A 15,963-nucleotide genomic window follows, 5' to 3' on the forward strand; every position below is an offset into this window, starting at 1 on the left:
AGCAGGGAATGTCCAGGATCCCCTTTGGCATGACACAGTGACCGGGAATTCAAGGGGTTGTTAGCCATTTCAGAAATGCCACCCAACTGGGTAAGTGGATAATGACAGCCAATCAGGAAACTGTTCGTTCTGCACAACAGCTCCACACGGCTGTACTGCATCTGAACAAATGACGGTGTGCAAAGACCACAGGACACAGCTAACAACTGATATGAAGTTTATCTCATTAAGTTCATTTGCCTGTACTCTCTCACAGAACCATCCCTATCCTAACAGTCTGAGTGCTTATTTAGCCCTTCAGCTGTATTGTTGTGAGCAGCATTGAGTTCATATTCCATGAAATGTCAGACTGTGAGTGAGTCAGCCATGGCAGGTGCGTGGGATTGGCATCTACTGTAAATCTCTGGTTAACAGTATAATGAGTTACAAGGGAGCCTCTCCATATGGAAGGAAATGTGTTGGAGGGAAACATACTCCACACAAACAAGACCAGTTGCTCTCACCTGCCTGCATGGCTGGGCACAGCAGAAACACACACCCTTACACCTCCACAAATACACAAACACACACACACACCCGTACAAAAGACAGTGGATGTCTTCCCGTCAGAGCCAGCACTGTCAGTTTGTGAGCAAGTGATAGAAGGATGCTCGAAGACTCTTTCAGCCTGGTGCTGCAAATTCACGTTTGTTGCAGTGACGGGAAACATCCGAAGAGGGGGGAGGATGTGAAAACAAACGCTCACTCAACAGCACAAAAACCCTTAGAAAGAGCACAGCCAGCTCGTCCTGGATAATATGGTGATTGTAAAACTCTGATGAGGCACTCTGCCTTCTATTAAAAGTGCTGTGCTTGGAGCGTTTTTCACTCTCAGCCCTTCAAATGCTTGATGTTGATGACTAAAAGAGGCACATTCAGTCATCCTCCCTCTACATCCTTTTCCAAGTCACACGTGCACGTACGTAGACCCGCTGAAACACATACAAAGAGAGCTGGAGGCTACCCTTGCACGTCTCGTGACGTTGTGACTGGGAGGCTTGGATGGAAAGAGCGGCGGCGGGCTAATAAAGAATGCTTCATTTGCTGATGAAGTCTTGATGCAGGAGTGGGCAGTCTTGCTTTAAGACATGTGATCTGACTCTCTCAGCTCTCTCTCTCTCTCTCTCTCTCCTTCCAGCTGGACTACGTTGTAACACACACACACACACACACACACACACGCATGCATGCTCACTCACACACTCGCTCTGCCTCTCTGACACAGACTCTACTTAGTGCGTTGAAGAGAGCACTGAGCTCACACTATCAGCACAGCTTCTCAATGGGGGGACGCAGCCAAGAGCACACAGAGCAGTCATTCCACTGGAGCCTTCCGCTGCACGCGAGAGAAGGAGACGACAAGTGAGGGGGGTAAATTAGCTCCCTGTCACCACAACATAGGAGTTCTACTGACGGAGAAGAGGCACAGGCTGAAGGAAGGAGAGGAGAAAAGAGCTCCACGTATGTGACTGATACAGCAGTGACATGCTCAGCATCCCATCCCTCAAAACCTGGCCAGTGTGTGACACAGACCCCTGGGTGTTTTGCTTTTGCTGACTGTGTTGCCAAAGATTTCACAAGGAGCTGAGCAGCAGGAGTGAAAAAGGAGGGAATACTGAGGACAAGAGCAGCATTTCAGCTCCCTTTGTGTGGTGCTCTGCTCATCTGACCACTGGAATTTCGCGCGGGAACCCCTGGCTTCAAAGTATGGATGGATTTAAGGCAGAGGAGTGAGGCTGCTGGGCAGGCAGTGATTCTGACTGAGCTCCTTTCCTCCTGAACGCGCAGCTCAGGTAAGGGTGTGGGACTTTCGAGGAATGCCTCTGGTGTTTGGGGATGGGATGGGTGGGGTTATGAAGTACAATTTCTGCAAAAATGGAAGCATATTCCACACTGCAGGCTGCTGCTGGTTGGAAATGTGTCTAGTCTGAGTAAAGGATGTCTGGACTCATGCAAAAGCTGAAAGCTGAAAAAAAAAACAACAACAAAAAAATAACTATCTACTAAAACATCCTGCATCTCCTGACATTCCTTTGGCATAATATATACAAGTTCCAAACACCTTTACATTGAGCTGGAATGCTGCACTAATCCTGATACAGATAGAGTGAGTACGTCCGATAAAATCCAAAAAAAAAAAAAAAAGTTCTGATGTGTTTGTGGGAGTCGTGGTCAAGTGCGCAGAAGGAGAGTCGGACAGACGCCCGCTGTGGTGTGATTTGGTCCGAGTCGGTGTTGCATGCAGGTGTGTCTGCTGCTCAACTCCGCGACAGCATCCGACGCACAGTGGATCCGTTCATCTGCCGCTTTATTCTGACGACGGAACCAAACAGAGTAAACCCTTTTCAATATGTTGCTCCTTTTTTCAAGACGCCGAACCTATTTTTGTTAGTCGGGGGGAGGGCGCTTAGTTGCGCTGACAAAAACGACCCTCCAAGAGCGAGAGTTGTTTTTCCCTTTTTCCATGAAAGCCGCTTCCTTCCCCTGTGAAGTTCCTTTAAAATGAGACGCACGTTGGCTCGTTTCATTGAAAGTCTGCCGCCGCACGTCTTCACCTTTGGTCAAAAGCTGCCGGTAACAGTCACATGCAATTTTTCAGCAAGGAGGCCTCCCGGTAGCCGGGAGCAGCTCTGGGTCTCTTTACAATGAGCGGATAACTGCAACGCTTCTGTTCACAAGAAGCGTTGTTGTTGTTGTTGTTGTTGTTGTTAGGAAGGGGGGTAAAAAAAAAAGCAAAGGAGGAAAACACAGTTCACATTTCCACGAAAAGCTGCAGATTATGATGGACAGTGCATGGGTGGGGATTTACAAAGTGCCATTTACTATAATGTGCTTAATTTTCTCTGAATATTAAGCTGGCTCAATGTGGCCTAGGGGTGAAAAACACAAGGACAACGTGGAGCAGCGCAATGGCTGTAACCCCTCATGCTCAAAAAACAGTGAAGTGAGTCTTGTTTGAGCAAACAGGTGAGCGAGCAGTGGCTCTGCTCTGTGGAAACAATCTGGCCTGCTGTCGTGGCAATTTCTTCATTTGTACCTAAATGGACCCCTTACTCAAATGTGAAATCTGTGATTTTTCAAGTGTTTATTGGCCAGACCCCCTGAGGTCCATAGCCTGCTTTCTTCTCACTCGTGCTTTAAGATCTAGTGAAATAAGAAATTATAGAAGTGATAGGTTCACACCGAGCATCAGATTCACACAGAAAGTCACAATCTCAGTGGAAAGTGAGAAATGTATAATAACGGCTGCCAGAATTTGTGATAAGCAAGCGATGAGGTGGTGTTTCAAGGTAGCAGTACTCAGTCACAGAGTTGTATGTTTCATCCGGTTTAAGTGAAAAGGACAGACAGGTAAACGCCTCATGCTGTTGAAGAGCAGGTGGAGGTGATGATTTAAAATTTCCCACTGCGGGGTCTTGAATGCATTGAGACACTGAAAGCACCTGGAAGGGAGGAGAGCGTCATTATTCAGTAAGGGCTAAGGCGTGACTCCATATGCTGGTCCTCACCAGCCATTAAGCAGTCACTGAGCAAATCCACAAAAAGGTTCTTCTCAATTGTGTTCTTCAAAATACAATCTTTTACAAACTTCAGACAATATTCAGAGCACTGGCGATGATACTAATGGACCCATAGTTTTCATCAAAATATACATATGCCTGTATAAAATGATTTGTTTTACAAGTTTGCAGAAGAAATATATTCTTTAATAAATTCTTTTACCACAACAGATTTAGACAAAACAAATATTGACCAGATTAAATTTACGTTTGCGTTAGTCCTTTGTCTGCAGGAATTCTTTCTTGAAGCCTAATCTTGTTTTTATTTATTCCTTTTACTAATTCCTACTGTAATTATAAGAAGATAACCTTGCATGTGTGTAAATAAATCATACTTCTAGACTTCTTGGTCTAATATTTCAAGTTGATACCACAATATTTCAGGAGGAGCATCAACTCGACTCTTTCCTGTGTTTTGACAGTGTATTAAACTCAGTGTGTGTTGCAAAACCAGATCTGGGTGGTCTATAATACAGCTTTGCCTCTGTCCTCTTGCAGACTCGGCCTTACCATGTCCTGGTTGTTGGGCATGTGGATTAGCCTTGGCTTCCTGTTGTTGTGCCAGGCTACGCTCTACCAGACCGTCCAGCAGCACCATGTGGCCCGACCTGGTCGCACCGACATTCTCACCCTGGGTGCGTATGCCTCTTTGATAGATTTCAGCTTCACAGCATAATCTTACGATGTGAGATGTTGTGCTATCCATGGGGCGACACTTCTAATCTCTGACTGCTAAAAAGCAAAACCAAAAGAGCTGTGCAGAAAGTCAGAACAATTTTCCACAGCACTGTACTGTAACATGATGATTCACCGTGCTTGGAGTCATACAAGATAAGCAAGGGGGATGACTGCTAATTGTGCCTCTAATTGCATGTTGCATATTTCCATTTAGTCATACTCAGATATATCTCCCTGTAAATATTTCTGGCTATTTCCGGGCTAATATTGTTGTTTGACTTTGGTTTTGTAGTTGCACTGCATGCCCGTGTTTGTATCCAAACATGGAAGCCATGTTAGACATAGAGCATCTTTAAACCTTGTCGTTTTGCTGGTAGGGGTGTAGATACTGTGTGCACTGAGGAATTCTAGAGTACTGCACCCTGAATCTTGCTGGCAGACTGATACGAGGAGTACAAGCTGTAGGCAAAAATCCCTATTACTGTGCTGGTAACCAAGGGAGCTTTGATCACTGTGGCTTAGATGGAAATGACAATTATATTTCCCTCTTTTGGAAACGTTTGGCAATTAAGCTCAATGTCTTCTGCATTGAAGGGGCAAAAAGGGGAGGGCAGACGCCAAGGCGACTCTAATAATCTGATTATGGAAAAGCTTACCAGCGTTTCTTGTGGTGTATGTGGGAGTGTAACGGGGCAGGCAAAGGTTTTTTTTTTTTTTCCAGCAAAGCAAAGGCTTTCTTTAAGCTTCTAACAATGAGTGAGACTCCCAAGCTGAATCCTTGTGCAGAGAGGGGGTCTCTCCGGAAGCCAAGTGGCAGTTAAACATTGGTGCTATCTTCTGCTTGATTCTCATGTGTGTGTTGCACAGCCAAGCTAAAAGACGGTAATTGAAGCACAGCGTGCAAAAGAAAAATCCAGCCATGAATTGTCCATGCTTGTGTTGAACACTGGTGACTTTAAGCAGCGTGTTGGGGAACTGGCTTGCTTTTGCTATGGAACAGCTGACAAGTGAAAATCCCAGCTATGATACAGAGAAAGTTCTCAAAGTATTGCTAGCCCGTTAATTGGAACAAGAGGGTGAGGGATGAGCGACAGAGAGCTCTGAATGAATTTTTAAAGGCCAACTTCCAATTTTTTCTTGTTTTGTCTCTCTTCGCTTCTCTTTTCTTTCTTTTTTTTTTTTTTTTTTTTTTTGACTGGTTGGCAAGTCAAGCTTCGTGCCAAAGATGTACAAGGAAGTGCAAGGCTCAGTAAATGTCTTTTGAATAATGTAGCTGTCCCAAGGGGGAAGAGGAGGGAAGAAATGCCCCCTCCCCTCCTGTCCAACCACCACCACCACCAGTGTGGATCTAGAGTCATCCAGGCAAAAGAGTTATGGCTGAAAGTCCTCTGGAAGGTTTCCTGTCAGATAGATCAACTCACACACTTACTGCATACAACACTAAGGTTGGTGCGGACGTGTACAACCCGTTCTCTGAGTAAAGCCATTATGGTGTGGCATTTTCATGGGTCTCCTGAGGTTACTGGAGCTGTGCTCAGGACACGGTGCATCGGTTGTAAGAGGATGCAAACTTATTTTGCAGGGATTGGTGACAAACACTTTTTTTCTTTACATCTTCATTATTTAACCTGGGGTCACACATTTTTCAGTATCATCATGAAGAAAAAAAAGATGTTATTTAAATTCACAGTGAGGAAGTCATGATGTTATTTTAGCATAAGTGTTCTCTGGAAAAACGTTTGACCTATGACAAACTCTGACCTATGACAGCAATAATTGGTGCTGACAATCATGATGCTGGGAGACATTGATGTTTTACAGCTCAGTGCTCAGAGGGCTCTTTTTTTCCTCTGCCGCTCGGCAACTGTACAATTTACTGTATATCATGTTTTTTTTAAGAGGATTAAGCTGACATCAATCTTACTCAGCTATGGAGTAGCGTTAACCGATTTAACTAGGACTGCTCTCTCAGAATTGAAATGCTATGATGAATATTTGAATTAGAATTGATTTTATAATTTGAGAAGCTCTTTGGTTTCATTGAGGCCAGAGCCCTCAGATATAAATAGATATGGATATGTAGGACGTGGCAAAAAAAAAAAAAAGAGATGTCTTGCCTTGAAGAATCCATTGGTTCTCATGCTTTGCTGTTTTCTGTGATTAAATAATATTTCCTTATCTCTTGAAGATATGTTGTGCTGTACCATAAATGAAGCTTGAGATTATTCCCATCAATGAAGGAAGTGGCATGCAGGTTTAAAGATGATTCCCTTCTACGTGACTAGACATAATACCTAACTCACATTAAAATTTTTTAATGAAAAATGTTTTCTTGCTCGCCCTGGCACACTATGTTTTCACATTGTCTGCGGGACCGCGTCTTGAAGAGGTAGCATCGGGTTAGTAGTTTGGAAGAAACTATGTCCTGAAATAAATTTCTTTGGATCTTGGCATGCAGCCTAGCCGACTGTCTGAGAGTCTGAGTGGTATAAAAACTCACAAACATCCCTCATCGACAAACATACACAGACAAGGGGCTGTGCGGGTATCTAAGCAGGGGAAGTGAAGGTCATGTTGAGTGAGGTAGAGATGTAATCCTCCGGCCTGTTGAAGCATTTAACAATGTTCAGAAATCAGCTTATCTGCCTCCTGAATTTGTGAAATGACATACGAAAAAAAAAAAAAAAGGCCACTGCAGAGACAAAGTTTCAAGATCACATTTATTTTTTCCAAATGTTTCTGTGAAAAATCAGCGAAGTCAACACCGAGGCGGAGATTGAGTAACGAGTTGCCTGACTGCTTCGTCACCTGCTCAGGAAGCGGCGCCGCTCTCCTTCCCATGAGCCTGCGCTTCACACAACCTTCCCCTGCATCCTGCTCATGCGGCTGAAGATTGATGGCGGCCTGATTCCGTGCAGCCAATTCTGGTCTCTCAAGAAATAATCCACTACATTGACAGATGAGCTGAATGTGACATGACACACACAAGCCTGAGCTCTGCACCCTCCCCACCTGCCAACACAGCGAGCACAAGTGCTCACTGCCAAGACAGCAGCCGCACGAATCAGGCCATTCCTGACAGCACGTAGTATTGGACTCCATCACAAGTCAGTAAAAGTGCAACCAATTTGCACAGTCAGTGCATTGCTGGCGGTAGTTACTGTAGATTTGGCATCTTCTACCATCAAAATGAAAGTGCTCCCAAATGTGTTGACTCCACATTGTAGTACTGTTCAGTATTATTGATATGTTACCTTCCCAGCTACTGAATTTATTTACACTTTCACTGTGGAATACATTCAGTAGACTTGATCATACCGTCTCAATGCCCAATGGGACAGTCTGAACATCACAACTTCAACTTGGTTTTATTATGACTATGATAGGACAGTTAAGGAGAATATCAGCCTTTAATAGAGTAGCATGATTCTTCAGGTGCAGCAGTGAAACTCGGTCCTCTAGCCTGTTAGTCTTCTCTAGCGGTATATATGCTTAACCATTTTTTAAGTCAGCCTATTACTCACACATTGTTAGCATACTGTGCAAGTGGCCTACTGTTCACTTGAAAGAACATCATGATCAAAGACAGTGAAATGTGGTTAAGTGGTGAATGGCAGCCAAAGGTACACTGGCTTTGCATGTGTGTGAGAAATGTTTTAGAGGACAGCGCAGCGTAGAGGTCTTGCTGAAAAGGCTGGTAACAAATGCTGCAGTGCTGCCATTAGGTTTTTATCCATTGATTTGTAATGGCTTGTAAAGTTTAATGACAGATAATTGGATGACATTTTAATGAGCTCATTGTTCAATGCGCCATAATGTGCAGAAATGTGCAGAAGTTCCCTCAGTGCAGAAAACTCATTGAAGTGAAAGTAAACATGTAATAGCCAGTACGGCCAACAAGAGCAATGGTATAATAAGAAGCTACAAAGGGTTTGGCAAATAAAATGATGCTAAGAAAACAACCTGTTAAAATGCTGTAGTGCTAAACTTTAGTTAACATGTCTTTTGAATCTCCTGTCCTTTAACTTAAGATCTAAAGATCTAAAGATGGGAATTTCTGAGCAAAGAAGAAATCTGACATCGGCATGTTGAATGAAACATACAGCTTGATTTAGGATAGCTGTCTTTTTGGTGAATTAGGACAGGGAGCCATACATATAATTTTTTTTTTTTTTTTTTTGCCGAGCGCTTGGCTGCTTCAGAAGATTGGTGATTTTTTTTTGGGGGCAGTGTTTGGGAATATTAGGAAATTAGCTTCACTTGCTCAAAAGAAAAGTAAATGGAAAGACAGTTTTCAACTTGCAAATGATTTTCATAGTTCCCAAGCTCCTGGTTACAGTAGCTCAGTATTGGAGGCAAAAAAACACAGTGTGCGCTTGCACCTTTTTTCCCTCATCTTCAAGCTGGTAATCTTGCTGCTTCTCTTCTTCTGTGGAGGTCTAAGCTTTTACAGTGTAAGTGGCAGATCCATCCCCACTATCCACAACAACAGCTGTCCATATAGGCTGCGCTTTTTTTGTTTCCCCATTAAATCGGCTTTATTTACATCCCCATTAAACTGTGGAGACTAATTATTGTGAGACGTGATGGTGAAAGAACATTCAATTAAATTACAGTCACATGAATGGATGACGAATCAATCATACTTTTGTAGAGTGGAGGAAAAGGAATTGTTTGATCTGGCTGAAACACAGCATAAGCCCCATGCACATATTTATACGCATGTGCACACACACACGCATACGCACACAGATGCAAACATATCCAAATCATTACTGTCAAGGTTGCAGAATAACCTTTTATGAGGCTGCAGGTTGCTGTGTTTATTTTACTCTCCATTCTTTTTTAGCTTGACAAAATATTCAGGTGTGTGTGTATCAGTGTTATGTAAAACCAACTCATTTAGAGCAATAGGAGGATGGATATCGTAAATCATATACGACGTAAATTTAATTAGAATTCATTTTGTGAGTATGACATCTACAAATCCTGCCTTTTGCTAACAGAGGATCTCAAATCCTATAATCTACCTCCACATGGGATTATAATTGCTTTGAAAACTGCGGGTTTAGGTAGAGGGCTCATCAGTGCAATGTGATCCCGCTAACTCTCTCTCACATGCTCACGCACACACATGTACGTCTTTGGAGATAATGAAAGCAACCTTTCTTAAAAACAACATTAAAAGCCTGATCATTCAGGTGACAAGCCGCTTTCTCTCCGTGCCCAGCCTCTTCCCCTGGCCCTCTGTCCTCTTGTGCCCCACAGCCCTCATCCCACCCTCCCTTTCCTCCATCTCCTCGTCTCTATCGGCCCCTCAGACGATTTGTCATGGATCAGATGAGACCATTTGTCATGGATTAGTGCACTTAAATGTCTGTGTGATAGTGGAAGCAGTCACTGGAAAAGCTTAGGAATCCTATTACACTGCGTTTTATGGCCAGCATGAGCGGAGGGAGTGGAGGTTGAATTGGTAGTTTCGATGGCCTGTCTACCATTTCTTGACTTTTTCCTCCACACATAATCAGATATTCACTTAAAGGTGAGCTCTACTAAGAAAGCAGACCTGAAGTTATACCATTTCCTGCATATGTTTCTATTTCAAACGCCCACTTAGCCCTGCCACCATAGTGGCCGCTGCTATGGCAGCCAAGCTTTTGTCTAAAAATATAGAGTGAGTATTATGACACACTGTTTGAAATTTACAATAATGATTAAACAATTACCTCACAATAAAAAAATGGTCTAATATCCAACTGATTTTTTTCAGTTATCTTGAGCTGATTTATGTAGATAGAGCCAGCAGGTATGAGCTAATGAAATTAATAAAACTATAAATATGATAATGTAACTTTAATCTCCCAAACAATGCATGTTACAGTCCTGTATGAGTATTTTTACTGCTTATTGACTCAGAAATATAAGATAAAGATATCACACAAAGTCTTCAAAGTCAATACTACCATTGTTGCTAGTAATCTAGTTGGCCATTGCAGCATATGTAGATTTACACTCCAACTGTTCACTTTTGCTGTTGCATTTTTGATTTGGCTATTGTAAAAATTAAAAACAAAACAACACCGTCCAAACTCAGATACAATACAGATTATAGTTTTGCTAAGCATTTGATGTGCACTTCTCTTAGATACAGTTATATGTGACCTCTTGGGAGGGGTAGTAAGCACTCAATTAGATGTTGCCTTCAAGTATATTTGATTGCGTGTAACTCAGTGAGACATTATCTATTTGTCTTTAGTGTTTTATTTTCAATCTTGGCAAACAGATCCCACTTCAACCTTTTGGCAATATTGCTGTGTTTATTTACTTACCAGTCTTTCTCATCACAAGTCTTTAAGCGAACGTATAGTGCCTTTTCTACCCAGATAAGATGGTATCATGGTAGATTGTATTCATAACTCAGATAACTGTGTCAGGGAGAGTGTACAAGTGCTATTGACAACAGATGGCTCATTCTCCTAATTATTTTCAATAAATCAAAGAGAATGGAAATGGACAGTCCAGTTGAACATTGCCAAGTGTGTCCAAACAAACCGGTGGTCTATCGGAACCTGAAGATGCATGTGAGCCTACTTTCATCCAGGTTGAATACTCTTCTGTGCCTTTTTCAGTAAGATCTTAATTATTCCAGCTCCCTACAACATATCAATTTTATGTATAATAAACAGACCAAAAGAAAATGACTTAAATTAAAGAATTAGCATATTTATTTATGCAATATGATATTCAGCTTCTCTATCACCTCTAGGCCCCTGAGCCCTTTAGTGGCTTGTCACTGAAGTGAAATAACTTGCTTATGTTAATGAGGAAAAGAGACACTGCCAGGTAATTGTAATGCATCAGAGCTACCTCATGGCATCATTTAAAACCACTGCATGGGACAAACGTTTCTCATTGAGCGTTTTGTTCTCAGTCGACTAATTTGCCCAAGCAACACATTTAACCAGTGGCAGTTAAATTAGGTTGTCATAACCATACCACTAATTTACTTTCCAACACATTTTACCCTTCTGATCTTTGTTTTTATTTATTTTTTTTTTCCCAATCAATTTTTTTAGGGGATATACAGAATACATTATTTTTAGCTTGCCTTTTAAAGCAACAATTGACATGTGAATTGACAGCTCCATTTCCACCTTCTCTGCTGTGGTTTCTTAAATGTTAAAAGAAACATGCTGTAGAATAATTGATTGCGAGTTTCAGTTTTTCCTCTGGTTTGTTTTCAGGGATTTCTTGTTCACTGACCTTGTACCCACTGAAATATTTAGTTTAAACTCTATATTTCTCCTCGTAAGTGGTTGATTGTTTGTATTTTAGCAATCAGTCATGTCACTACTTATTGCTCACTGTGATAAATCGATGCATTATTCGGTAACTCTATAGTATCACTTAGGTTTATGGAGATTGAAAGTGATTATCGGCACACAACTTTACTTCTATTGTGCAGTGTCAGGGCTCTTACAGTGTTATGTGGTGAGGACTCATGAAGCTAAAAGGAACTGTTGAAAGCTAATTTTGCTAATTAAGCTCGATATACATATTAGATTTGATGTTGCCAACAAGTTCAGTGTATTATCAAAACTGTCAGAATTTAAGATCTCATCAATTTCATCATCTCCTCGAACCAAAAACACATACATCCACAAAAAAATAAAAATTAGAATAAATAAATGTGTATATATATATATTTATTATAATTGTTATTTTTTTTTGCAGATTTTATGAATGTACTTTTGGGCAGTGCTACTTTCTGTCTCAGTTCAGTCCAGTGAATCATTCATTCATGTCCTGACAGAGGCCAAAAATGGATCATGGGCTTTGGAATTATGGAAACAGAAATCCTCTTGCTTGAATATGTCCCCACTTGTCAAATGTATGATTGAAAGTCTGTCTAAATTTTCCACCCTGGGTGCTCTGTCAGCATTAGTGAAGGTCTATTTGTCTTGTTTGATGTCTGCATGAATACGGCCGCTATGCCAAGGAAGCACTACATTGTCTTATCACAGCTTTGTCTGACAGCAGACGCGCTAATAATGGAAGTTAGGTTGAGATGTCACCGTTAACTGTTCATCACTGCTATCCAGAGTATGACACACGAGATGGACACGACCAAATGCCTGTATAAATAGACAGGATAGCATATTTCAATCTGTGCCAGCCACCATGCCACTGTATGTTTTCACTCTGTTGTCTAGCTTGTGTTAAATGTGCCTGTCACTTGTACTGTACATGGGGGGAATGGTGACAGACTGTTGAAAATCTAGGAGGACAATTAGTATCCGCTAGGCCTGCAATGTATCTTCATTTGCTACAGTATCTCCAGCGCATGTCAGGTTCACTGAACATGGCTCAGTGCCCTCACACCTTCCTGCTCGATGTCTGCTGGCCAGGAGAGTGAAAGAATGAAGGATGAGGTGGCACCTGCAAGTGTCTGTCTGTAGCCTAATGACCCAGAGGAGCTTTCTCTCTCGCACACTACCTCCCTCCTTACTTTTATGCTCTTTGTCTTTGTCATTCTCAGGACATCTCGTCTGCCTATTAGCTGCAGAGCTCATCTTGGTCGGGTATTATCCCAATCCTGTTCATTGGCACAGAGACTATTCTATACGTCTGTTACCTCTGTGGCATTTCCAAAAAAGACATGGTTCACTTAAATCATCTCGGGGAAGGAAGTGCAGAAGGCACTGTGTATTTGCAAGGAAATATTATTTAGAACCCCGGACAGCCAGGCGGACTATGCAGGATTTTCATCCTCCTCATCTCTAATCCCAGAGGTTTAAGTGGTTAGGGCTACAAGGCTTTTCCAACAAAAAGACCTTTCGACCTGCTTTCTGTAACTTTTGTGAGTTGAGTGTAAACGAGGATAAATGCCTCTTCTAAGGAACTTGCTCAGCCATTTCCCTGAAGGCATCAACAAAAAATAATAAGTGGATGGCATACATGTATACAAAATAGGGGTGTTATTGGAACTGAGTTGATAGAAGCAAGTACCTTTCCACATATTTCCTTTGATCATAACAACTTTTCCATGTCCTTGAGGATTTTAGCCCCTTCCAAGGCATAAATTACAAGGCACGCATGTGTGCTAAATAAAAATTCTTGGAACTGTACCGATGTATAACTGCATCCCTCACCTCAACTTTTATCATAGTATAGTTTTTCTCTGTCCTTGTGGAGTTGAATCCACATCAAGGCGCGTGAGCTTAAGCTCCATCATGAAAGACAAACAAAAAGATTCTTTTTTTATAAAGCTGCTGTTGAGCTTTTATTTTTGTGGGACAATCAGAGATAGTTAAGCTGCAAAATAATTTCCTCCCTGGCATCATGGGATATCTGTAGCCAGTTCTTGGACGGACAGCAAGCTGTGCAGGTTTATATTGCCAATGCCGGAACATGAAAGTTCGCTAAACACAGTTTCCTTAGACCACTCTACAGTACTTTATTTTTTTTTTCTTCAGAGCAAATTAGCATTTTTTTTTTCCCCTTATGGTCCACACGCTTGCATTTGTGTAACTTATTGTACGCATGTAGTGAAAAGTGCACTCAGAGATGAGCCAATGCGCTCTCTGTTGTTCAAGATCAAGGGCTTTTGCTCTCTGCGATGCAAAGAAGCAGAGTAGCAGGGTGGTGTTTGGCTGAAGAGAGACAAAGTACCTCTGGCTCACTTAGTGTATATTAGCTCCTAGTACTGCCTTCCACCTCTTCCCTGTATTGTCGAGTGCAAGCTTCTCAAAAATGAGTGCCTCCACTGCAACACAGTTCTGCCTCTTCTCAGGTGCAATCCAAGTGCATCTTCTTGATTTAACTATAGAGAAGATACTGGAGCTGAACAACTATTTTGTACTTTCGTATCTTTATCTGCTGTTTTATTGTGTGACGGATATGTAGACATGCTGTTACGGTGGCGTATTACATTTATGAAATCATCAGGACATTACCTTAGCATGAAACATGACCTCAGCAGTAGCTGCTTCTTGTCTCAGAACTTGTAGACAGGCAGTGCACATGCTGTCGGGATACACAAGGACAGATGTCTGCGCAGCATCATGTCGCTGTAGTGATGTTATTGCAATTTGGAATGATTTCACATGAGAGGACAAAGAGGCAGGCAGACAGTATTGTAATTGTCTCATTATTATTATTATTATTTAACCTTGTGAAAGGGAAATGTAACCCACTGCTGCAACAAGGGCAGGCTTAAAGGGGTACATATTCAAAGAGCTGTGACTATTTGTTCAACTGGGGTAATGTAGGTGGTGTTATACACCAGAGAGTCCCAGTGAGGGTTGAGGTGAGGAAGAAGGACTCATTAGAGATGAGAAATATCAGTCGGACTTGATGATAATTGACAGGTGACTCTCTGCTCTGACATCAACCCTGGCCCTTTTGTTTGATTGTACAGCAGCCTTTTGATAACCGATTTGATATGTGTACATACAGCGCGATTTCGACAACCTTTCTCCAGATATCTTTTCTTTTGCTGTGTTTTCTTTCACTAGAGCAGCTGAGTGATTTAGTGAGATATCCCATTCACTTCTTTTTATGTCTAGTTTCTGTGACCTAAATCACTTTATAGTACATTCCACTATTATCGAATGTTGTGTCATTATTTTTGTTCACTTATTGTGAGTTGCTTTGCAGGTCAAACTTTACAATGTCAAATCAATCTTGAAGTGAACTGCCGTTCTGCTCAAGAGGGGGCCACAAATAAAGATAAAGCGGTGTAGGAATAAAGTTTATGCTTGTGTGTTTTAAAGTACTTTAAACGTTTTTAGTTTACTTTACTTTAGGAAATTATGTCAAACCATCATAAACTTGGCTGCTCTCTAGTTTGATTGTGTGAGTGTTTGTGACTCTTGAATAATCATTAGTGGAGGTGCAGTTGACTGCTTTTACTTTAGGAATGAGTGACTGAGTTTTAATCAGGGATATGGCTATTAAATGCTACAGGGATCTGGTATAATAATGCTAATAATTACATCATAGTAATTACAAATACCTAATTTCTCATGATAAGGAAATTAAAATTAATGAACAAATAACAAAATCAAAGGAAAAGTCATACTGAGCAGATCAAAATATTTAACATAATATAGTTTAGCATTAAATGGAACTGAGTCAAAAATGTGCTTTCATTTCAGCAGGACCGGACATCTAGCCAGTAAACTTGTAAAGGCCAAGACTTGTCACATAGTATTAGACAGAACAGCACTTGGCTGGGCACCAAAATAAACAGTTAAGTAATTACAACAGCGACCACAATGGAAGCCCGGATAATAGTTCCAAACCACAAATGTATAAGCACGTGAGAAGACTAGAGCATATGAGTGGGATGATTAGTGATGGAGTGTCCAAACCCATTCCAGATATCCCCAATATGAGAATAAATTTTGGCCAGGTGGTCATTCATATAGTGTTGACTGTGTCGACTTTTGCATTGGATTAGACCATGGTGTAAGAGGAATTGGGATGGAAGGACTAAAAACTCCTGGCAATGAATTAACCAGGAACAGTTTCCCTTTTTGTTTTTGTGTTAGCAAACGCTTTAGTGAATTTCAGAATAAGCGGAACAACAGGAAGTGATCTGGGTGAGTGTGAGATATACAGTAGCAGGTCACCGATGTAAAGCAACAGTTCATGTGCAGTTCTTACTCCCTTGATGCTGTTA

General features: G+C 41.5%; 1 protein-coding gene across 2 annotated transcripts in view; it reads left to right on the forward strand.

The window, feature by feature from the left end:
* The first annotated feature begins 1,703 nt into the window (after positions 1 to 1,703).
* The window catches only part of tafa1b (TAFA chemokine like family member 1b), a 100,404-nt gene continuing 86,144 nt past the window's right edge, over positions 1,704 to 15,963 (forward strand). For both annotated transcript variants that reach the window (XR_003840751.1, XM_029502723.1), the window contains exons 1-2: positions 1,704 to 1,832; positions 4,098 to 4,234. Coding sequence is in view for 1 of the 2 variants with exons in the window: in XM_029502723.1 (XP_029358583.1) it covers positions 4,111 to 4,234 (124 nt within the window). In the remaining variant the exon portion in view is untranslated. The remainder of the gene's footprint in view (positions 1,833 to 4,097; positions 4,235 to 15,963) is intronic.

Source organism: Echeneis naucrates, chromosome 5 (genome assembly GCF_900963305.1).
Source record: "Echeneis naucrates chromosome 5, fEcheNa1.1, whole genome shotgun sequence".
In the NCBI taxonomy this organism is placed as follows: domain Eukaryota; kingdom Metazoa; phylum Chordata; class Actinopteri; order Carangiformes; family Echeneidae; genus Echeneis; species Echeneis naucrates.